The 25291-nt window shown below is 40.1% G+C and overlaps 2 protein-coding genes across 3 annotated transcripts in view; both read right to left on the bottom strand.

Annotated features, from left to right (window-relative positions):
• Positions 1–10577: 10577 nt before the first annotated feature.
• LOC107587386 (uncharacterized) lies at positions 10578–14853 on the bottom strand. 2 transcript variants are annotated; one of them, XM_016275172.1, is made up of 5 exons: positions 14654–14853; positions 14168–14201; positions 12436–12498; positions 11980–12242; positions 10578–10775 (listed from the first exon to the last, which is right to left on the bottom strand). In XM_016275172.1, the coding sequence occupies exons 1-5, from the start codon at positions 14753–14755 to the stop codon at positions 10722–10724; spliced, it is 516 nt and encodes a 171-aa protein (XP_016130658.1). In that variant the 5' UTR covers positions 14756–14853; the 3' UTR covers positions 10578–10721. The 2 variants fall into 2 exon arrangements, with proteins under 2 accessions (XP_016130658.1, XP_016130657.1); XM_016275171.1 differs by having other exon boundaries at positions 10578–12242.
• A 6586-nt stretch (positions 14854–21439) lies between these two features.
• Positions 21440–25291, bottom strand: part of LOC107587382 (multiple epidermal growth factor-like domains protein 9) — a 21904-nt gene continuing 18052 nt past the window's right edge. Inside the window, exon 2 of the mRNA XM_016275167.1 lies at positions 21440–23619. Within this exon, the coding sequence (XP_016130653.1) occupies positions 23180–23619 (440 nt within the window). The 3' untranslated portion in view covers positions 21440–23179. The remainder of the gene's footprint in view (positions 23620–25291) is intronic.

Below are 25291 nucleotides of genomic sequence, written 5' to 3'. Positions count from 1 at the left end.
ATTGAACTTAACTGATGGACTTGACAGTTATTGAACTGAACTGAACCAACACTGAACTGACTGGAGATTAAAAATAACTGTCTTTTAGAGCTGCTTTACAGCAGAATTTGGATTTGTCTCATATTTGAAATTTTCTGCTACTTCCCTGTTTAATACTGTGACACTGCTTTGAAACAATATGTATTGTATAAAGCAAATAAAGGTGTCTTTGCTTATGAATTACCCGGAAATGCAGGATTGCTGTAGACTGCACAAATACAGAATTCAGCTGTTTTATTTCAGTACCCTATATAGGGACTGCAGTAATACTGCAGTTTACTAATAAACTAGCAAATTTACTAGCAAAAAGTAAATAAACAGCTTATCACTACATTTAATTGCAAAGACTTGGCGCAACACTTACTGTCCAGTGTATCCCATAAAGCATCATCAAGGCTTCTATACAACCGTCCATATGAAAAAAAAAAGAGAAATTATGAAATCCACACTGGACAAACTCTTCCTGGACCTGGAGTCATGTTAGGGGAAAACAATCAAATTTGTGCAGGCAATCAGAGAAAATTGTTCAACTTCCTTCTGTCAACATCTTTATGGAACAATTTATAATTATATCCCCACCTTCTCAGACAAACCCTTTCTGTGAGGCATAACATCAGATGTTTCTATTGTTCCCTGCATTTACCTTTATATTATTAATTTGTGCAGATCTAGTTCTAGATCAGATCTAGAGTTAAAGAAAAGCAAAAGCAACAACTGAAAGGACCCAAGACCTATTAGCAGCAGGTGCTTGTAAAAGAAGGGTGTAGGCCTATAGTTATAAATTATTCCATATAGACGTTGACAGAAGGAAGTTGAAGAATGTTCTCTGGTTGCCTGTGCAAACTTGATTGTCCTTACCTTCTGGTTTCCCCTTAATGTGACTCATAAGTCTAGGCAGGGTTGATCCTGTGGGAATGCCATCATTTCTCACTTTTTTTTTTGTTTCATATGGACAGTGTTGCGATATTTTTCGCGAAAATTTGATGTATGATTATAACGATAATCAATGATCGTTTCAACATTGGATGTCTTAATGCAGACTGTGAGTCCTAGGTGCTTTCCAATTAGCAAGTGTAGGTGCTCCCCATTGGACAGTGCTGATGAACTTGAGCGAACCAGTAAACTTTGGGTGACTTCCATATGTCAAGGATGGCACAAACAAGTTTGATGAATAGCCTGAGGACACCTGTGTCCAAAGGGAGGGTGAGATCATAAGTATTGGGAGAATGGTTCAAGCTAGCATGAGTTCACAGTTAGAAAGTATATCAGGATGGCCCATGAAGACACCTGCATCCAGGGGGAAGATGAGATAAAAAGTATTTCATGAGTTCACACTTACATATAATTAGCTGCTGTATGGTAATGAATATTTGGCGTGCTGTCCGGGGAAGGGCTCCGAGCTCACGAATGGCCCGAACCTAGAGTACCCCCAATATAAGTGTAGTAAGGACTCGAAGTGAGGAGATGGGGTGGTGGAGGAATGCTGATAAACCATCAGTGGATAGAGGTAAGTCAGCTGTATTTATACCTATTGGTGTTGATTAACTTGAGTGCGCTCCACTTGTGTTAATTAGGCTAAGTATCTGACGAGCTCCTCCCGAACTTTGTTAATAAAACATCCTTAGGAGAATGGTTCAAATTAGCAGGAGTCCACAATTAGAAAGTATACCAGGATGAGTAAGAATGAGTGTAGCAAAACTAGTGGAGTAACAAGTCGGGTCAGACAAAGACACAGATGCGGTGACCGTCATCTTGGCTTTGTTGCTTTGTCCAATAAAGTCTTATTTTGACATCTGGAACTCTTGAACATCATTTATTACATTGAGAAGTATGAGAGGCCGTTCAAGACATTATTCAAACTTTACTCGCGCACACACTATCAAACTCTCTCTCATACACTACTATAAGGTCTTTCACACACTATCAAAGCTTTCATACGCACTATCAAACTCTCGCGCAAGTGGGGGAGCCCGCTTATTTTTTTTTATGGGGGGTTTGTGCGCTTGCGCGTGCCTCAAAAGAGGCCTTACAATGTCTTACAAAGATACATAACAGCAACAAGTGTATGCACTACTTGGTTTATGCAAGCACTATATAGGATAAATCACTATACAGGATTTACCCTATTATACTTTATCGACACGAATTGATAGGTGAAGCAACAAACAGCCACCCACAAATAGTCTATAAACAAAGCATCAGGCTGTCTTTGAGTTCACATGAGCAACGGTTAACATAAAGTTACTCGTCGTCAGGCTACAGCAGAATACCATAATTCCTCCGGTCAATTAGGCCTAAGACATCGAGAGTCACGCAGACCTATAACAACCCAGCCACAACACATAACTGCAAATAACATGCCTTACCTTAACAAAGAATCGAGCACAGAGTCCAACGTTTATATTTTTTCTACGAATCTTTGAGTTAACATGTCCTAAACATGAGTGGAATTTGCATCGCAGCGCCCCCACACCTTGATGCTCATGACAAGAACAGCAGGTACAGTTATCTTTATTGAAGTGAATTAGGTTTAAATCGCCGTCATGCATGAATGAATGATATTTTTGCAATTTTACACATAATAATCTACAATGATCACATTACACAAAACTGAAATTGCATGTCAAAATAACACATTGTCAATATTTTTTGAGACCCCCCAAAATTTCACAAATCACGTTTTCAGGGGAGCCCATGACTTATTAAGGGGAGCCGAGCTGCCCCTAGCTCCCCCGTAAGTTTGCACCCTGTTCACACACACTATCAAACTCTCTCGTGCACACTACCAAACTCATTCACACAAACTCTCTCGTGCACACTACCAAACTCATTCACACAAACTCTCTCGCGCACACTACCAATCATAAATTGGGTGGGTCTGAGGACCTCTGCTGGCCATCTTCCTCTTTATTTATATATTGTTATTGTGTCTATATTATTCTGTGTTGTTTCTTTGTAATTTGCAGTGGTGGAAAGAGTACTGAAAATTTGTACTTAAAGCTGCAGTCCGTAACTTTTTTTGGTTAAAATTGATCCAAAATCAATATTTGAGCAAGTACATAACCAGCCAGTGTTCAAAACTTTTGCCTTACTTTAGCCCGATTCACAACGGTTAGCTTATAATAATGTTTTCTAATTTGAGTGGTACGGGTAGGTTTTCGCGGGAAATTGCCTGCATACCAGCATGGCACTGCGTCATTACATCACGTCTGTAAACATAAAGAAGTTGTACTACTAGGCTACGATAGCTACTAGGCTATCGCATGTGAGGATCTTGCAGGTGGCGGATCGTTATAGCCTTTTCTCACAGCAGCCAGAATAATTAAATGTATCATTTTGATGGCGGATTGTAATCCATAAAGGATTATGTGTTTATGAAACACGTCATGTGAATGCAATTAAATTATATTCCAGTTATAAAGGTGCTTCTGATTACAGATAGCCTGGGATTACAAAGATTTGTATTTTAAAGAAAACCAGTTCGAAGGGAGCATAATTTGCTTTTTGGGTTAAAAAAATTTCTTAATATGAAATTCAAAGAGTATGACAATTAGATTAGGCTGTGGAGAAAATGAAATCTACCCGCTAATACAGGTGCATCGTAGATGAGCTGAAGGCCACTGTCAAAGAAACCTGGGCTTCCATACCACCTCAGCAGTGCCACAAACTGATCACCTCCATGCCACGCTGAATTGAGGCAGTAATTAAAGCAAAAGGAGCCCCTACCAAGTATTGAGTACATGTACAGTAAATGAACATACTTTCCAGAAGGCCAACAATTCACTAAAAATGTTTTTTTTATTGGTCTTATGAAGTATTCTAATTTGTTGAGATAGTGAATTGGTGGGTTTTTGTTAAATGTGAGCCAAAATCATCACAATTAAAAGAACCAAAGACTTAAACTACTTCAGTCTGTGTGCATTGAATTTATTTAATACACAAGTTTCACAATTTGAGTTGAATTACTGAAATAAATGAACTTTTCCACGACATTCTAATTTATTGAGATGCACCTGTACACAATATACTCATAGTCACCAATGCTGATGTTGTTAACATTAATCATTTGAGAATAAAGTATAACAATGATAATAATTTGAACGGTTTGATGTGATATGAGCTAACCAATCTTTAGATTTAATCACCATTGGTAGCGAGATTTATGGTAATGCTTTTTTCCTCAGTTGGTCAGAACAAATTTGAACAGACTTGTTACTTACATGTTCAAATGGCAATATACAGTGAAAATTCTTATTTGGGTCATATTCCAAGACGTAGGCTAGAATCTGTGATTGCGAAATACAGTAAATATTCACACCGGTGCGGTAACTGACTGCCACACATACTCTTCAGAACATTAGATCAATCTGTGCCAACTCACAACCCACGCAAGCTAGATAATTCTGCGGAATTAGCTGCAATTCCAGGTTTTAAAACAGAGATGGCGACAGAGGCAAAACGTCTCGGGTTACTTATGTAACCATGGTTCCCTGAGTAGGGAACGAGACACTGCGTCCTCTAGGGGTCGCTATGGGGAACGCCTCGTCGTGACTCGTATCTGAAGCATACATTGAAAAAACACCAACTCGGTGGCCGGCGACAGCCATGACGTCACTACCGGTGCGACTACAGTATAAATCGGTGCCGGGAGCTACACATCATTCTCTTCTTCGTCTTCATTGACTGTTCTGTTTGAAGCGTGCATTTTCAAGGAAAAAGTAAGAGCTATCTATTAATATTATGGCGAGCACTAGTAGAGCATTTAGAAGGTGTGTGCATCCGTGTCAGCGCTATTTGACACCAGATGACACACACGATCTATGTGTTGTTTGTTTGGGCGAGGAGCACGCACGCGATGTCCTCGAGGGGGCAATCTGCGTGCATTGCGAGTTTTTTCCAATGAAAAAACTCCGTTCTCGTTTGTCTCTCTTTTCAAGTAAAGAGGGGCAGCCATCTGCTTCCCGCGGTTCAGGACCCTCCGCTGCCGAGGCACGGAGGAGAATGAGCTCGTGGGGATCTCAGGTGGACCTGGCCGATGAGTTTAGAGAGGGATTTTCCTTCTCGCGCTCATCGGCGGGGGGCGAGAGACAGCCACTGGAGGATGATTTTCTCTCTTTAACATCATCTGATCCAGGGGCCAGTGCTCTGCTGGTTTCAGCCCAGGAAGAGCTATATATATATATATAGCTCTTCCTGGGCTGAAACCAGCAGAGCACTGGCCCCTGGATCAGATGATGTTAAAGAGAGAAAATCATCCTCCAGTGGCTGTCTCTCGCCCCCCGCCGATGAGCGCGAGAAGGAAAATCCCTCTCTAAACTCATCGGCCAGGTCCACCTGAGATCCCCACGAGCTCATTCTCCTCCGTGCCTCGGCAGCGGAGGGTCCTGAACCGCGGGAAGCAGATGGCTGCCCCTCTTTACTTGAAAAGAGAGACAAACGAGAACGGAGTTTTTTCATTGGAAAAAACTCGCAATGCACGCAGATTGCCCCCTCGAGGACATCGCGTGCGTGCTCCTCGCCCAAACAAACAACACATAGATCGTGTGTGTCATCTGGTGTCAAATAGCGCTGACACGGATGCACACACCTTCTAAATGCTCTACTAGTGCTCGCCATAATATTAATAGATAGCTCTTAATATTATGGCGAGCACTAGTAGAGCATTTAGAAGGTGTGTGCATCCGTGTCAGCGCTATTTGACACCAGATGACACACACGATCTATGTGTTGTTTGTTTGGGCGAGGAGCACGCACGCGATGTCCTCGAGGGGGCAATCTGCGTGCATTGCGAGTTTTTTCCAATGAAAAAACTCCGTTCTCGTTTGTCTCTCTTTTCAAGTAAAGAGGGGCAGCCATCTGCTTCCCGCGGTTCAGGACCCTCCGCTGCCGAGGCACGGAGGAGAATGAGCTCGTGGGGATCTCAGGTGGACCTGGCCGATGAGTTTAGAGAGGGATTTTCCTTCTCGCGCTCATCGGCGGGGGGCGAGAGACAGCCACTGGAGGATGATTTTCTCTCTTTAACATCATCTGATCCAGGGGCCAGTGCTCTGCTGGTTTCAGCCCAGGAAGAGCTATATATATATATATAGCTCTTCCTGGGCTGAAACCAGCAGAGCACTGGCCCCTGGATCAGATGATGTTAAAGAGAGAAAATCATCCTCCAGTGGCTGTCTCTCGCCCCCCGCCGATGAGCGCGAGAAGGAAAATCCCTCTCTAAACTCATCGGCCAGGTCCACCTGAGATCCCCACGAGCTCATTCTCCTCCGTGCCTCGGCAGCGGAGGGTCCTGAACCGCGGGAAGCAGATGGCTGCCCCTCTTTACTTGAAAAGAGAGACAAACGAGAACGGAGTTTTTTCATTGGAAAAAACTCGCAATGCACGCAGATTGCCCCCTCGAGGACATCGCGTGCGTGCTCCTCGCCCAAACAAACAACACATAGATCGTGTGTGTCATCTGGTGTCAAATAGCGCTGACACGGATGCACACACCTTCTAAATGCTCTACTAGTGCTCGCCATAATATTAATAGATAGCTCTTAATATTATGGCGAGCACTAGTAGAGCATTTAGAAGGTGTGTGCATCCGTGTCAGCGCTATTTGACACCAGATGACACACACGATCTATGTGTTGTTTGTTTGGGCGAGGAGCACGCACGCGATGTCCTCGAGGGGGCAATCTGCGTGCATTGCGAGTTTTTTCCAATGAAAAAACTCCGTTCTCGTTTGTCTCTCTTTTCAAGTAAAGAGGGGCAGCCATCTGCTTCCCGCGGTTCAGGACCCTCCGCTGCCGAGGCACGGAGGAGAATGAGCTCGTGGGGATCTCAGGTGGACCTGGCCGATGAGTTTAGAGAGGGATTTTCCTTCTCGCGCTCATCGGCGGGGGGCGAGAGACAGCCACTGGAGGATGATTTTCTCTCTTTAACATCATCTGATCCAGGGGCCAGTGCTCTGCTGGTTTCAGCCCAGGAAGAGCTATATATATATATATAGCTCTTCCTGGGCTGAAACCAGCAGAGCACTGGCCCCTGGATCAGATGATGTTAAAGAGAGAAAATCATCCTCCAGTGGCTGTCTCTCGCCCCCCGCCGATGAGCGCGAGAAGGAAAATCCCTCTCTAAACTCATCGGCCAGGTCCACCTGAGATCCCCACGAGCTCATTCTCCTCCGTGCCTCGGCAGCGGAGGGTCCTGAACCGCGGGAAGCAGATGGCTGCCCCTCTTTACTTGAAAAGAGAGACAAACGAGAACGGAGTTTTTTCATTGGAAAAAACTCGCAATGCACGCAGATTGCCCCCTCGAGGACATCGCGTGCGTGCTCCTCGCCCAAACAAACAACACATAGATCGTGTGTGTCATCTGGTGTCAAATAGCGCTGACACGGATGCACACACCTTCTAAATGCTCTACTAGTGCTCGCCATAATATTAATAGATAGCTCTTAATATTATGGCGAGCACTAGTAGAGCATTTAGAAGGTGTGTGCATCCGTGTCAGCGCTATTTGACACCAGATGACACACACGATCTATGTGTTGTTTGTTTGGGCGAGGAGCACGCACGCGATGTCCTCGAGGGGGCAATCTGCGTGCATTGCGAGTTTTTTCCAATGAAAAAACTCCGTTCTCGTTTGTCTCTCTTTTCAAGTAAAGAGGGGCAGCCATCTGCTTCCCGCGGTTCAGGACCCTCCGCTGCCGAGGCACGGAGGAGAATGAGCTCGTGGGGATCTCAGGTGGACCTGGCCGATGAGTTTAGAGAGGGATTTTCCTTCTCGCGCTCATCGGCGGGGGGCGAGAGACAGCCACTGGAGGATGATTTTCTCTCTTTAACATCATCTGATCCAGGGGCCAGTGCTCTGCTGGTTTCAGCCCAGGAAGAGCTATATATATATATATAGCTCTTCCTGGGCTGAAACCAGCAGAGCACTGGCCCCTGGATCAGATGATGTTAAAGAGAGAAAATCATCCTCCAGTGGCTGTCTCTCGCCCCCCGCCGATGAGCGCGAGAAGGAAAATCCCTCTCTAAACTCATCGGCCAGGTCCACCTGAGATCCCCACGAGCTCATTCTCCTCCGTGCCTCGGCAGCGGAGGGTCCTGAACCGCGGGAAGCAGATGGCTGCCCCTCTTTACTTGAAAAGAGAGACAAACGAGAACGGAGTTTTTTCATTGGAAAAAACTCGCAATGCACGCAGATTGCCCCCTCGAGGACATCGCGTGCGTGCTCCTCGCCCAAACAAACAACACATAGATCGTGTGTGTCATCTGGTGTCAAATAGCGCTGACACGGATGCACACACCTTCTAAATGCTCTACTAGTGCTCGCCATAATATTAATAGATAGCTCTTACTTTTTCCTTGAAAATGCACGCTTCAAACAGAACAGTCAATGAAGACGAAGAAGAGAATGATGTGTAGCTCCCGGCACCGATTTATACTGTAGTCGCACCGGTAGTGACGTCATGGCTGTCGCCGGCCAACGAGTTGGGGTTTTTTCAATGTATGCTTCAGATACGAGTCACGACGAGGCGTTCCCCATAGCGACCCCTAGAGGACGCAGTTCGAAGTTCCCATGAAAGGGAACTTACGGACTGCAGGTTTAAGTACAAGTAAAAGTAGGCCTACAGCTTTAAAAATATACTCAAAAAAGTACAAGTACCCGAAAAACTACTTAATTACAGTAACGTGAGTAGTTGTAATTCGTTACCTCCATTTACAGTCAGTAGCACAGCTCCTGACTGTAAATTTAGGTGGGTCAGATTCTGGTTCGGTCGTAGTGCTAGTTTATAATAAACTCAAGAAAGCTTATAGACTTTATAGTCTAACTAACACATGCACACACTTTTGGCAGAGATCTAATGTCTTTTGTCTTCGAATGTTTATTTAGAATGTTACAAGTTGTTGAGGAATTTAAGTGAGGAAACGAATATCACGTCTCATCTCAAAACGAACATAAAACCAACACAACAGAACTATATAAAGGCTTTTTTCGTGAGCACATTTCAACTTCAGGATTAACACTTTCATTAATTTAAAACACTACTCCACATAGGAAAAACAGACATGCCAGCTACTTACTGACCTGATGCAGACACATATAGCTGAAGCTGACTGATATCGTCTTGGTCTGGAGCGAGATAAGGTAACCTGAAAATAAGCGGGGCAGTCAATACTGCCCAAATGGCTCTCAATTAGAGCGTGCTGCAGTTCCACTTTTCACCACAGATTTACATCGCAAAATTTGTGGGGCGCTGTTGAGTTCGGGAGAACACCGGCACGACTGCCCGACTTGCCGAGTTTGTCAGGCTGCAGCGAGGACCTCTTGCGCTTGCAATGAATTTTAATATATCCTGCGCACTTTATGATTTAAAATGGTCAAGAAAATCCGAAAAATATTTGTTGCCGAATGCTGAACACATTTACAGTTTATTATTTATTCAGTTTATATACAGTAGAGGTGCCGCGCCCGGTAATGTTTGTTTTAATTTTTGTATTCTTTAATAAAGTGATTGTCTTTGTTTTTGTGGTCCATGTCTCCTAGCTCACCCTGCCTTTGGAAGTGAACCTGAGTGCCTTTGTGTAAGATACGGTTATTTATTTACTCAGTCAGGGCAGTTACAAAAACGTGATTTATTCATTCATAAGTTCTTCATTAGCAACACTTTGAAGCTTAAATTCACAACATTACTCAACTGAAACCCTGTAACTTCAGACTTGACTCACCTTTTTCCGTCAGATATAAAGTCTCTGCCACAAGGGGGCAGTACGTACCGCTACATCTAGGCCTACATCAACTAATCAGCCCTTCTCATACGCTTTACTTCATGAACTATATACACCTCCTTGTTCAGCATCCAGATGTTACATTGAGAATCACTCAACTAAACGTTTTTGGTTCCTAGAACAGAATGTCAGTCGATGGCTGTAAACAAATAAAGAAACTAATTACAACCATTAGATATTTTGTAAATTCTCATTAGCTTGTTAGACAAATATCTCCTACAATGTAATGTGGGTTTATGGTTATGCTGTTCTGGTTCTGCAAGGAACACAACACTAACGGTTTGACAGACATCAACCATTTTTTTCTCTCTCTGAATAAATAGTCTATACATTTTTTATTAAAGGTACTTTATTTTTTATAAGATTTATTTTGCCATTCTACCCAAGTACAAAATATAGAACTCATTAAACAACTGATATTTTGTACAACTTTAGTTGAACTTCAATGTTTTCTTTTCTGTACTTTTTACCTAGGAAACAAGTCAAAATAAAACATTGTTTGGTCAGAAAAGACTGAAAAGCTTAAAGCTCAGATAACAGTAACATAAGGCATATTACATTGTCTGTTTGTGACATTTTTGTAGCCATTCATTTATTAAACATCTATCACAAACAACTTTACAAGTTGAACAAAACAATAAAATATACAGAAATTAACTTAAAGAATATGAGGCATGCAGAGGGAAAACACATAGCTTTATTTATAATTATTAGTTTAAATAAAAATATTAAAATGACATAAATATAATATTGTTTGCATATTTGAGAACAGTAAAAAAAGTAGTCAACTGAAATCACTCAGCGTGAACGATTACCTTTTTAGTTATAACATGTATAAGGGCTTAGCTGTGAAAAATCTAAACTGTCATACAAAATAAAATAAAAATTAAAAAAAAGGCATTAAATTTACTCTCTTACTTTAAATATCTTCTTTAGATTCGGCCAGCTGGTTTGGGTCATCTGAATACAAAAAAGTATGAATCATCATAAATGGTATTTTCCTGACAGAAAAAAAACTTTCACACTCGCTGGAAAAGAAAAGCACTCCACTGTCTCATTAAAACAGCTGATGTTGTTCAGATTCATACGGCTTGCTTGACTGATTGGATTAGTGTAACTAGTGGTATTTTTATATGTGAAAAAAAAAACACCACTACCACCCCTAGACATTCACCACCTCCATCAGAAAACATTTCCATCACATTCATGAACAAATAATTGCTTCTGTGGCTGGATGAATCTGTTTACAGCTAAAAACTGGCACCACATTCCAAGAACTTTGACAAATAAAAATGCTGATTTCTTGTCTTAAAAAAGAAGCGCATATTTACACAATAAAATATTGCTCCATAGCCTTAGCATTTGACACAATGAGCATTTATATCAAACACTGATGCACAAAGATAGGGTGTTAAGAGGTGTTTACATTCAGCTGTCGATAATTAAAATACTGCATGATTATATATATATATATACAGGAAGATGCATTTCACTAAAGAAATACCCACTTGCTCAGAATTAGCTTACTACTGTTTTGTAAAACAATGCTTGCAGGCAGTTATTACATCTTTTATGTAAGTAATACATGAGAATCTTCAAAGTCAGTGCTCATAAACAGTACATCATGCCCTTTTTGGTCTTGACTCATAAAAAAACTGAAACAAAACAAACCTAACTCATATATCTGTTGAGAGGAAAATGTGTCATGCTTCTGAGAAGATCATGAGATGTGATCTTGATATTTCGAAAGAAAGAAGAAAAAACACCAAGAAAGTATCACAACCCCCCACGCAATCCTTGTTAATGTCAGCGAGCATTTCCTAGTACAACAGCTGGAAAATCTCAGGTGTTCTAGCAGCTGATCTTGAGACCGCGTCCACTCAAAATGTCACATTTAAAGCTAATAAGAATATAAGAACAACCGTCATTGTAAAAATTGGAGATGGATATGGTTTTCACCTGGAAAGCCAATCACTTCTGCAATATATGCAACACTCTACCAGTCGTCTGCCCATTTTATGATAGTGATAAAGGTGGAGAAGGGTCTGGGTTGGTAGTTCACCAAATGACTTGGAAATACTCTCACTGATAACTGGCTTGTTGACTGCATTTTCATCAGAAGGAAAGTGTTGAGCTTTGCGTCTGGAAACGAGTTGTCACTCACCACCTGAGTGTCATGTGCGGCTGAAAACACCTCCTTCGTCCCATCATAACTGAAATCCACTACAATTTTGAGTTCTACAGTAGAACTGTTATTCTTCTGTGGCTTTAGAATGAAGTTTGCTTGTATGTAGACCAGGTAGACACCTTTCTCTCGAATGACCATCCACATGTTGGTCTGGTCCAGAATACTCTCACTCTCATCCCTGTATCCCAGCCACTCATCTTCCCAGATCAAACGATGATCTGCCTGACTGTAATTCTGAGCTTGAAGAAGATAAAGATAAACATGTAGCAAGAATTCGCATTATAGAATCACAGAGGTTTACATTAAGTTATGCAATTGTAATATAATATCGTTTTTAATGTGAAATGTGGACTTTGTGAAACCATTTTCTTTCTTTCTACCAATAGGCTATCTTTCATAAATATATCTAGAAACAAATTTGTGGCTAATCACCTTTTAGAAGCCAGTGTTCTTGAGAGACTTGTTGTCTGAACATCATTTCTGTACGTTCAGAGACTGTCAGATAGAAAAAAGGAAAGAAAAACATGTGTAAATATCTCCAAGTTTGCCACCACTGAGCAAATGTTGATTAAAAGTGACAACAACAAAACTTGTTGTATGACTAAACGTGCAATTCACAGCTGTACAGGAAAATGTGATGAAGCAGACCACAAAAATGCATTTACACAAAAACACAGCGAGACAGCTTGGCTCCCCACCCAAAACATTCTCACAGCAGACTCCCACAAACACTGTCTCAGTTATACAGAATGTTACCATTAGAGTGTGTTACCATTACCATTACAGTAACCACAGTTATTATACTACCGTTAAACTGCAATCAACTAGAATGGAGATTCTTTCAATAGTAAGAGCTTTCAGAACCTTTCTACCTTTTACAGTAGCCTTTCTGTTTATGTTAGTTGCGGTTCGTATCAACTTCTATTGTTTATTTAGTTGACTACAACACACACCGTAAATCATGATCAGTTTTCATGTAAACAAATTGTTTAAGGGGTTATTGGTGTCAAACCAATGGGATGGAGTTTTTTATCTTAATATAGCCTACACGTTATATAGGCTATGTTCTAACAGGTGTTTCGAACGCTTTTATTTAGTAACGACAGAATTAAAATGACAAGTTATCAGAGGTATAAAAGTCGCATTCGCTGAGGAGGTTACCATAGCATCAGTATTCTTTAAGTATCTTTTATATATATATATATCAAAAATTATAACAAATTCTTAAGTTTAGATCTTTCGTTTTGCGCCAAATGACCGTTGCCACTTCAGAACCTTTCTACCTTTTACAGTAGCCTTTCTGTTTATGTTAGTTGCGGTTCGTATCAACTTCTATTGTTTATTTAGTTGACTACAACACACACCGTAAATCATGATCAGTTTTCATGTAAACAAATTGTTTAAGGGGTTATTGGTGTCAAACCAATGGGATGGAGTTTTTTATCTTAATATAGCCTACACGTTATATAGGCTATGTTCTAACAGGTGTTTCGAACGCTTTTATTTAGTAACGACAGAATTAAAATGACAAGTTATCAGAGGTATAAAAGTCGCATTCGCTGAGGAGGTTACCATAGCATCAGTATTCTTTAAGTATCTTTTATATATATATATATATATATATCAAAAATTATAACAAATTCTTAAGTTTAGATCTTTCGTTTTGCGCCAAATGACCGTTGCCACTTGCACCCTCGACAGATCGCGCCCTCCACAGGGACTTTCTAAAACGCTTCACGTGATCTTAATGGACTGATTCAGTGACATAAACAGAACAAACTCTATATATAGCCTACCTTACTGATGATGCACACTATATACAGGCTAAAAGATACACTTAGAATATAAACGCAGTGTTTTTCTCCCATAGATTATAAACAAAAAGCTAAAGGAGCAATGTAGTAAAAAGGGAAATAAATTCCGCCAATAGTCGCAATACATAAACAGAACAAACTCTATATATAGCCTACCTTACTGATGATGCACACTATATACAGGCTAAAAGATACACTTAGAATATAAACGCAGTGTTTTTCTCCCATAGATTATAAACAAAAAGCTAAAGGAGCAATGTAGTAAAAAGGGAAATAAATTCCGCCAATAGTCGCTGACAAAAGACACAATAAGTACTGTAATTATGAGTTAATATTTAGGTATAACTTACCATTCACGATGTTTATTCTTTGGCATCCAGGCACCTGTTGAAGTTACAGTAAGACATGTCACTGTCATGCATATTCCTAGAGTAGCCTAGACTGCACAGAAGCAGAGCCTACGTAAATACGCATAAATGCATCCATTCGTTGTTTACAAACACGCCCTCTGCAACTTGATCCATGAATCAGCTATCCATAGCTATAAAATGCTGGAGAAAGCTCTACGATGGAAAACAAGGAAGTGTTTCTCTGCCCTGTGTGTGAACTGAGGATCGGACCCTTTTTTTTTCTCTTTTTCATAAAAATATTAAAACCGCATGCTTGCTAGAATGGTAAACTGTCTTACTAGACTTTTATTCAACGAAATCAATCGCGGAGGTATTCTTCAACGTGTCCCACAGAATCCTGAACACGGGGTAATTTTATTGTCCAAAATAATATCTAGCCAGATAAAGAATCTGAAATTCTAAGGCTGTAGATCGAATTATATTTACCTTTGACATGAAAACATATGCCAAGCACGATGCGATTAAAATAAAGACCAAAGCTATCGATGTCCAGATAATATGCGTCCTAGCTGCCCGCGCTGTATCCATGCCTGCTTCGCAAGAAGTTGAAATAACAACAGTCTCAAACAAGAAATGCCTCTTGTACCGGATGAAGTTGTCGAACGTAATGAGATAGGAGTCTCTCCCACGCGTTCATCGGTGCGCTATTAACTCCGCATCACCTGTGGGTGAGATGAGGGTGGATGCGAGCATGGTAACAGAAAACTCATAGCTTTCACTATGTAAAGCATGCATTCATGCATTTCACTGATTTCTTGTTGTAATCTAAGCCAACATCTTGTTTCATTTGAGTTAATAGCACTGTTTGTAATTTCACTCTTTTATCAGATTACCTGTCTGGAGAGTCAATAACCTAAAATCGACCAATATAAGGTAAACCTAAAAAATAAATAAAAATTAAAGGTAAACCTAAAAAATAAAAAACCCTAAATCTACCAAAATAAGGTGAGATGGTTGGTGTATGGAGGACAGTGAAACTTTCCCTCATGTCAGTTCTGAAATGGTATCATTTTTGTAAGACACAGAAATTCAAATCTTTAATCTTAAAAGGTCCTGACAAGTGACAGTGAAAAATAACTCTTAAAGGCACAGTTCACCCACACTCTAAAAAATATAGGACAGAACACATGTTGGGTTAATTTGTTTATTTAATCTAGCATATTGGGTTGATTCATTTTTACTATAATACTAGCTTAATTTTTACTTTTTTACTAAAGGACTGCCACCCTGTGTTTCACTCATAGCCGAAACATGCTGTGACTGTCTCTATGACTTGCCCATAACAAACAGTAAACAGCTCCGAGGACATATTTTAACATCCAAAGTATTTATATTCTGTATCTTTATAAATAAAATCGTTTATTTTATGCAAAGCATCAGGCTTTTCCATCACGCGAAAAGACCGACGCCACTCTCGTTTAGGTGATTCACACCGCGCGCCTGTATGATGCTTTGCATTAAATTGAACGATATACAGCACAGTAATGATTTTATAGATAAAATTAAAATGTACACAAACCTGTATTTTACAGAAGAAATGCATCTATTCGATGGCGTTTAGAACTACTCTCTCCTGAAGAGGACGCAAAATCCCTGCGATTAATAACTCAACCGCTGGGTTACGTCTGACCCAGGACCCAGGAGTAACACAAAAACTACCCAAACATTGGTTATATCTTACCCAGGAGCTGGGTAACACAAAAACTACCCAAACACTGAAAAAAAAGACCCAAAAGGCTCAACCCAGCATTTGTGTAAAAAAAAAATTATTTTTTAAAAAAACTGTATTTTTTTAGAGTGCAGAAATGAAAATTCTGTCATCATTTTCTCACCCTCATGTCATTACAAACCTAGATAAATATCAAAAGGAGAAATTTTGGAAGATATTATATGAAGATATTAAGTCTCAAAAGGCTGTAATAATCACTGTAAAAGTAACAAAGTAGTCTACATGTGCATATAAATCTCACATCCTCCAGAACGGCCATCTGCTATTGTGTGTGAGGATTGTTAAAGTTGTAGCTGGTTTGTGAAGTAATAATTTGTTTGTATCAGATCTTTTAGTGATTTTTTTTTATCAAACTGTTCTGAATGATTCATTCATGGTTCTGAATTTAAACTCATTGAATAATTTCATGATTTAATTTATGAAATAGCTTTAGCTGGACAAATGACTTTGTTATTGTCTTCTTGTATTATTGACAAACTATTTTCCTGTTTGACACTGTAAAGCTGCTTTAACACAATCAGCATTGTATAAAGCGCTATACAAATAAAGGTGAATAATCACAGATTATGCAACAGCTGCTGTTATAACAGCAACGGTGACTGGAATTAAATTAGTTCACTTCCAGAATGAAAATTCTGGAAGTGAACTACTCCTTTAATAGAACGTTTTGCAGAATGCTGTTGTCATTCCATCAGCTACTTTTGTTTAAAGTCCCTATTATCAGACAACTTCAATTTCAACTGTTCCCCACACAAAGCCATCACATGCCTTCAGAAGAACTAAAAAGTGATTTTGCATCCTTTTTCAATCTCCATCACCATTGTCACTGCACAGAAACCACTGACCAAGACATTCCTCAGAATTTCTCCTTTTTGTATTCTGCAGAATAAAGTGCGACACAGGCTTGAAACAACATAAATGGTGACAGAATTTAAATTTTTAGGTGAACTATTCCTTAGATACACACATCCACATATAGACCACAAGTACTTTAGAGACCACCCATCTGGTATTTTCCCACAACGTTGACTGGAAGTCATATCTGTAATCAATCATGCAAACAAGGTCACCACATGTATATACGAGTGCTCCCATTGGGTGTGGGTGTTAGCAGAAGCATCAGCAAAAATCTTCACGCACTGTGCATGTTTAGATTTTGCTGGGCGCTTTAGGGACATTCAGTCTGTTTGTGAGCATCTCACTGTTGATTCAGACACAGATTATGTTTTTCCAGTTATATATACACATATATATTTTTATATGACTCATTTTTATCGGTTACTCTATTTACAGAACTCGTAAGTTACATTTCCAAAAGAGGGCAGTTTCCCAGATGATATCAAAGTAAGTAAAAGAAAATGCCCGCAAATGTCTTCCATTTAGAAGGTCTACATGGCTCAGTGATGCCACAATGACATCAGATTCCACTCGTCAGCACTCGATTGGCTAAGTGCTGTTGATTTCTGGCATCATGTGCTCAGATTAATTTAAATGTCTCGGGATTTTTGATGTGCAATAATGATTCACTAAATCAGTTACTTGAGCGAAGTAACTGACTTAATTGATTTTAAAGAACAATCTGAGGATGATGATCTTTATTTATTAACTAGGACTGATAAAGCTCAGAATTCGAGCAATTTAAATGTCTCGGGATTTTTGATGTGCAATAATGATTCACTAAGTCAGTTACTTGAGCGAAGTAACTGACTTAATTGATTTTAAAGAACAATCTGAGGATGATGATCTTTATTTATTAACTAGGACTGATAAAGCTCAGAATTCGAGCATGGGAGGCTGTGTTGGCTAGCTTTGCATTACCCATTTGGATCACATTCTGCCAATATCGGAGTTATATTCAAATAATTCTCATAAACAATTTATTTCCAATGTCACTGCAGGGTTTGTGGGATTGAGGGATGATCTTGACAAGAACCTCAACATCTCTGTGTCATGGCAACAGTATTTCCAGGTAGGCAAGAGAGACATATGAAAGACTCTCACTACTACAACAGTTAGTTTCCACTTGAAATGCTCTCCATTAGCAAAATGGAAAAATGCAGTGTTAACTGGGACGGGAGATAAGTGAAAATCAGTCGTGTTTTGAATCACTCCCACAGCAAGTCTGCATTGTGTTTACAATATCGCAAACAAAATCAACATAATCATCATATTTCTGTATGACACTTCAAGTCGTTTTTATACGAGGGAGCAGGTGACAAATGCAGGGGTGGAGTAATGTGTACAATAACACCTCTTTTATGGTTTCAAAAGTTAATTTCTCCCTTAAACATGGTTTCTGTGAAAAATAACTAACAATAATGAGGTCAGGGTTCAAGAACATGCTAAAAGCTGCTTACAAGTAAAATGCTTTTTCTGTTAGTATTTAACAACATTCATTTACAATAGTCAAAGCTCTCGTCCTATATCAGGTAGTGATTTGCTGTAATCAAAACGTGGACAGTGAAAGGTGAGGACTAGCCAATGAGATTACAATTTTGCACATTAGTCCCGCCCACTGCCGAGCTCTCAGAGGCTTTTGCTCGGTCTTGACCAGGTTTTATGCGAACGGCTACCATAATTGTAGGTTCTATTATTTTAATTCATGGCAAGAGTAAATAAATAAGCCAACAAAGTATAAAAAATAAAACTTTTGTGCTTATTTATAGACCTTCAATTGTTTCAGGAGGATGCTTTTTATTTGCTTTGAAAAGCATTTCTGAATGAAAGTAAAAATGAATGAAATGAAAGTATGTACTTAGTATGACTTAAAAAAAGTGACTCAGATTCTGTGATATTTGTTAGTATGACCCCTTAATGGATACCCAGAAGGTGTGGGCGATTGCAGGAATACTCCCCAGCTATCTACCTCTGACCTTTAAGAAGGGTACAAATTAAAGATGAGAACATTTAAGTGGGTGGGGGGCTTTTATAGCTATTCTCCACTGGATTGTTTTTCAGGATTAACCTCAGTTCACCTCAGTTCTCAAAATCAATAGCAGCCAGAAGAAAAGTCTCCATATGGAAATTGCGTCATTCATTGTTTGTGAACAATCATGCACTTTGTACATTAGAATTATAAAAGAAGATTGCTATATGACTCAATGAATGTTGGGAAATCTAGGAGTTGTGCGTGGGCTTCTAAATTCAAAAATCCCTTTGTGGCACTTATTAACCATTTTTGCTCAATAGAAACGGACAAAATCATACAAGAGCATAACAGTTTATATAGCTCAGCCATGGAAAATGTCACACATCAGCATATTACTCAAACTCAAAATAATTGCCTCAAGCAGCTTCATGTGCTATGTAAGGGAACAGGGCTATAAATATTTGAAATCATGTGTTGCAAGATGTTAAAACATGTTACAAAAAAGCAAACCTTTTGAAGTCAGGCACTCACTTGATTTCTCCTGCCATCACGATTCTTACACAGATGATGCCAGCAGAACCACATGGTCTGTAGATGAAAGTGATGATTATACTGAACAGAAAAAAAGAAACTGATTTGAGCTATATAGTTGACTGTACATGTAAAAAAGGAGTCATGTTTTAACCTTTGTTTGATATTTGCAGTCTCACTAAAGGAACACTGAAAACTGAAGTAAACATATTGACCTACAAACTCAATTCCAAAAAAGTTGGGACACTGTACAAATTGTGAGTAAAAAAGGAATGGAATAATTTACAAATCTCATAAACTTATATTTTATTCACAATAGAATATAGATAACATATCAAATATTGAAAGTGAGACATTTTGAAATGTCATGCCAAATATTGGCTCATTTTGGATTTCATGAGAGCTACACATTCCAAAAAAGTTGGGACAGGTAGCAATAAGAGGCTGGAAAAGTTAAATGTACATATAAGGAACAGCTGGAGGACCAATTTGCAACTTATTAGGTCAATTTGCAACATGATTGGGTATAAAAAGAGCCTCTCAGAGTGGCAGTGTCTCTCAGAAGTCAAGATGGGCAGAGGATCACCAATTCCCCCAATGCTGCGGCGAAAAATAGTGGAGCAATATCAGAAAAGAGTTTCTCAGAGAAAAATTGCAAAGAGTTTGAAGTTATCATCATCTACAGTGCATAATATCATCCAAAGATTCAGAGAATCTGGAACAATCTCTGTTGCATGAGTGCGTGTGGCATGGGCCGCTTACACATCTGGAAAGGCACCATCAATGCTGAAAGGTATATCCAAGTTCTAGAACAACATATGCTCCCATCCAGACGTCGTCTCTTTCAGGGAAGACCTTGCATTTTCCAACATGACAATGCCAGCCCACATACTGCATCGATTACAACATCATGGCTGCGTAGAAGAAGGATCCGGGTACTGAAATGGCCAGCCTGCAGTCCAGATCTTTCACCCATAGAAAACATTTGGCACATCATAAAGAGCAAGATGCGGCAAAGAAGACCTAAGACAGTTGAGCAACTAGAAGCCTGTATTAGACAAGAATAGGACAACATTCCTATTCCTAAACTTGAGCAACTTGTCTCCTCAGTCCCCAGACGTTTGCAGACTGTTATAAAAAGAAGAGGGGATGCCACACAGGGGTAAACATGGCCTTGTCCCAACTTTTTTGAGATGTGTTGGATGCCATGAAATCTAAAATCAACTTATTTTTCCCTTAAAATTATACATTTTCTCAGTTTAAACATTTGATATGTCATCTATGTTGTATTCTGAACAAAATATTGAAATTTGAAACTTCCACATCATTGCATTCTGTTTTTATTCACAATTTGTACAGTGTCCCAACTTTTTTGGAATCGGGTTTGTACATAGGAACAGATTTTACTGCTAAATTGTAACACATTTAGAGATTACTTTGGGGTGTACATAATGAGGAGGATGTCATCTTAGTTTGGCAGAATATGTAAAATGAATCTGAATTACACAATATAATTCTACAAATTGTTTACAGGTCTGTATTTTTAGTTGAAGGGATGTCATAATAGCAGTAGACTAGGAATTCAGTCAATCTGTCCAAAATGAGTTTGGACAATTGGACTTTAGGTTATGATGAATAATGAAGATGTTTGAAATGTACACCTAATTCATGGAATTATTAAACAATAGCTCCATGAATTATAATAATTATTTAAAAAACATCATGACCTCTGGCCTAAATCTGAGGTGTGTCTGACCCTATAGATCTAACTTTTCATTTCAAAACAAAACAATACTTGTTTCCATACAACTGAAATTGGTCACTGTGTCCACAATTGACCTAGTAACAAATATGAAAAATGTTAGCATCCACAGTGCCTCAAATACAACTTAATACTTTTTCACAAAAGTCCTCAGTGAATTCATGAAATGTAACGTAAATTTTATTCAACTGAAACTCGCTATTTTCACTAGTGCTTTCTAGTTTTGTGTGCAGTATGAACCAGACGGTCAGGAAACTGGTGCATGAAATACAATGAAATAATAATAATAATAATGATGAAATTACATATTATAGGAAAAGTAACTTTTATTGAAATCTTTCACAGAATTAGTTGTGAATATGGTGCACCATGCATACTGCACAATGCATACAATGTGAGATTAAGACACCATTACGACGTCAGCCTCTATGTGTGCGCACCAGTATGCTGGTCACAGAAACAAGACTCATCGCCATATGTACCAATACAATAGCAGCCTCCTCATGACAACCATTCTGTACATCTAATATTTACATCGTTTTGTACCAACACACCTCGGATAAAGACAGCTTTGGGATGGTGGAAGTGGGGAGGGAGCTAAAAGTAGATATCCCAAAAGTCATTTGAGATATAATCACAGATGATCTATTGCTCTTGTCTTCAAGTTCAGGTCATTGCCTATAAAAACAGACTCATTCATAAACACACACACATCATTTTATTGGTCTTTTACTGACTGACATGGCATTTTGTACTCTTTTACCCAACTCCAATAATAATAATAATATATTAGATTACCACGCTCAACACCCACACACTCAAACATGTGCACTTATTCATCACTGAACCGTTTGCTCAACTTGTTTTAGCCTGTGCTACACAAATGGCAGTGATTAATTACTGCCCAGTACGGCTGTTAGATCCAACAGGCATTATTGCTCATCTGATCATATTTGTTCCCTTCCTCTGTGACTCACGTAAACTGACCCTAAACCATCAAGCTGAGAGAGAGGTTCGTTCAAATAAATGAACCAAAACTTAAACTCTACCAGTCAGACAAGTTGTGTCAAGTCCACACAACAAGGCATGGCACCATTGAACTGATGCCCGGTGCTAAGTCATGAAGGAAAAGCGGATTGAGGAGAACATTTCTGAAAAATAAATAAAACAAGTACAGTTCCATACACCATGAAATGGTCTTCAAAATCCACTTTACCGTTGTAATATTGTGACAAGAATTAGTCAGGCTCTCTCCATCTGAGACTGACACACAGATCCTCTGGCCTGATAAAAACAAATCATCCCTTCTTGCAATTTGCTTCGGCAAGGAAGTGTCTGCCAAAATAAATGCAATTGAATGCAGAAGTCATTCAGCAGCCATGTGCCATTTAGTATTATATATTTCCATTGCATAATACACAGGCCTGCTCTGTACGCCAGGTCCAGTGTAACGGTGCCCCCTAAAGTCCTGCACATGTAATAGCATGTAAGAAGCGACACTAAAACCGTGTGAACACACAAAGAAAAAAACAAAACGATATCCATCCCGAGTTTGATGAAAACTAATGTCCCCTCTGTCCATTTAAAACAGCATTTACAAAGGGAAAGTGTGAATGGATGTAACTGCAAGTATGCTAATAATGTTAATAAGCAGATGCATTTGATTGATCTATCCATTTGTGATGAAACATCATGCATGTCTCACAGTCACATCATTGTCTAGTCACACATTAGTGAAATGGTCTCTGCATCTCTTCTCCTTCTTCAAAACAAGACAACATGTTTCAGCTGTGAGTTGGCCAAGGCCTTCAACAAGGCAGGATGTTTAACTTGGCTTTTCAGTTAGATGCACTGCTCATGTTCCTCATTCATTACTTTGTCTTCTGGCTCTGGAGTGCTTGTGTGAGTGTTTGCATTATGTCCAATGGGAATACCGTGTCCTTTGTTCATCAGCCTAAAATGAAAACATATATCAGGGGTCAACATATCCACAGGTCCACAATCTGCCCAGCGTCGGGCCAGCACTGACGTAGCAGCCCAGTTTCTGTGATGGAACATCAGTTACACCTTATACAAATTACCAGGACCGGTTAAAGCAAGTTGTCCATTGCCCATGTCACTAACGTCATCTTCTAAAAGCCCTGATACATCTGCGTTCGGAATGCAGTCATGATAGCTGCTGAAGCTAATGTTGTCCTCCTTCAGCTCGATGGTCCAGAATGGGGCGTTCAGCTTGCGGTTCTGATATTCTCTGTAAGTGTACACACCACCTACCACTGCCAAGAGAGCAATAACAACTATGATGATCACGGCCAGGACAATGATGTTGAACTGGTTCCACGGGACCGGAGTCACTGTGGTGGTGGTGTTGGGGGTGGAGCTGCCCAGGCTGCTCAGCAAACTTGTGGAGAAAGTGGTGAATTGTGCTGTAGCATTGGGGCTGGAGGTCATGGTGGTGTAGTGAAACCAGTGGGTAGTGGTTGAAGGAGTAGTGTGGACGACTATGGACAGGGCAAGAGAGAGAGAAGGACAGTTTGAGACAATACACATCTAATAAAATACAACATATCCAAATGAATTAAATTATGCATTAAACTCCAGTGACCTTCCAGTGATATTCCTGTACCTCTGCTGAATGTAAGTTGTGAATGTGAGTTTACAGTGTTTATTGAATGCAATGAGAAAAAAGACTGTGTACCATGACATAGTAAGAAAATTAGATGTGTTTGTGGGCTGCATGCAGAAAACTAAATTCTAGTTTGAATTTCTAAAATTCTAGTTAAAATTAAAAATTCTAGTCTGATTTATAAACAAATTACTTTGTTCTTTTAATGAATCATTAAAAAAAAAACAATCAAACAAAAAAAACCTAGCAAGTTACTTTTTTGAATAAGTCTAACTAAACTTCTGACTCACTTACCGAACTGACAGTTCCCTTCCATGGGAACTTCTAACTGTGTCCTCTCTCTAGGGGTCGCTATGGGAAATGCCTCGTCGTGACCCGTGTCTGAAGCATACATTGAAAAAACACCAACTCGTTGGCCGGTGACAGCCATGACGTCACTACCGGTGCGACTATAGTATAAATAGGTGCCGGGAGAACACATCATTCTCTTCTTCGTCTTCATTTACTGTTTTGTTTGAAGCGTGCATTTCTGTGGTAAGAGCAATCTCTATTCATCTCATTATGGCGAGCACTAGCAAAGCGTTTAAGGATGTGTGCGTCCGTGATGACGTTGTTTAACATCTGACGACACACACGATCTATGCGTTATTTGTTTGGGCGAAGAGCACGCATGCGATGCCTCCGAGGGGGCAATCGGCGTGCACTGCGAGCGTTTTTTCCAAGGGAAAAGCTCTGCTCTCGTTTATCTCTCTTTTCGAGGAAAGAGGGCAGCCTTCTGCTTCCCGCGATTCAGGACCCGCCGCTGCTGAGGCACGGAAGGGAATGACCTCATGGGGATCACAGGTGGATCTGGCCGATGAGTTTGAAGAGGGGTTTTCTCTTTTGCGATTGTCGGTTGTGCACTAGAGTGAGCCGCTGGAGGATGATGTTATTTCATTAACACTGTCTGATTCAGGGGCCAGTGCTCTGCTGGGATCAGCCCAGCAAAAGCAGGAAATGTTTGAGGAGGGCAAAGAAGCTGAGGCTGAGCCTTCCCAATCCTTTTGCCCTGCGTATGATGAGCTTTTGGAAATTATGGATAGTGCCACGGCGAGGCTTTACTTGCCGTGAAGCGGGAGAAGAAAGTGACGTCGCGAAGTATCTCGATGAATGTTATTTTTCTGGCCATAACCCTCCAGCTCAGGTGAGCCTTCCTTTCTTCCTGTTTTCCATATATAGATTGAGAAGGAATGGAAGAGGCCGTTTTTTACCTCTAAGACTCCCCTCCTTGACATCTTGCTCGTATGCCAGGGCATACGCAGCAGCAGCAGGTCGGGCTGTCGCTTCATTGCACACGATGGTGATGCTCAAAGCATATCAAGCTGACCTGCTGAAAGACTGGGATAGCGGCCTCACGAAGTCCAGGTCTGAGCCCGAACAACCCAGGGGTCCTAGCCCGTCTCGGTTTGAGGATCAGAGACTGGCTCAGAAGGCTAGTGGGTAGGGGTAGGAAGAATCGCGGGTCAAAAGAAAGGTAGGTAAAAGACCTAAGGGATGTGATCCAGACA

This window comes from Sinocyclocheilus grahami, unplaced genomic scaffold (assembly GCF_001515645.1).
Source record: "Sinocyclocheilus grahami isolate Dianchi unplaced genomic scaffold, SAMN03320097.WGS_v1.1 scaffold92.1, whole genome shotgun sequence".
Classification (NCBI taxonomy): domain Eukaryota; kingdom Metazoa; phylum Chordata; class Actinopteri; order Cypriniformes; family Cyprinidae; genus Sinocyclocheilus; species Sinocyclocheilus grahami.
Note: the sequence above shows the minus strand (reverse complement) of the source record. Positions and strands in the feature narration are given on the sequence as shown.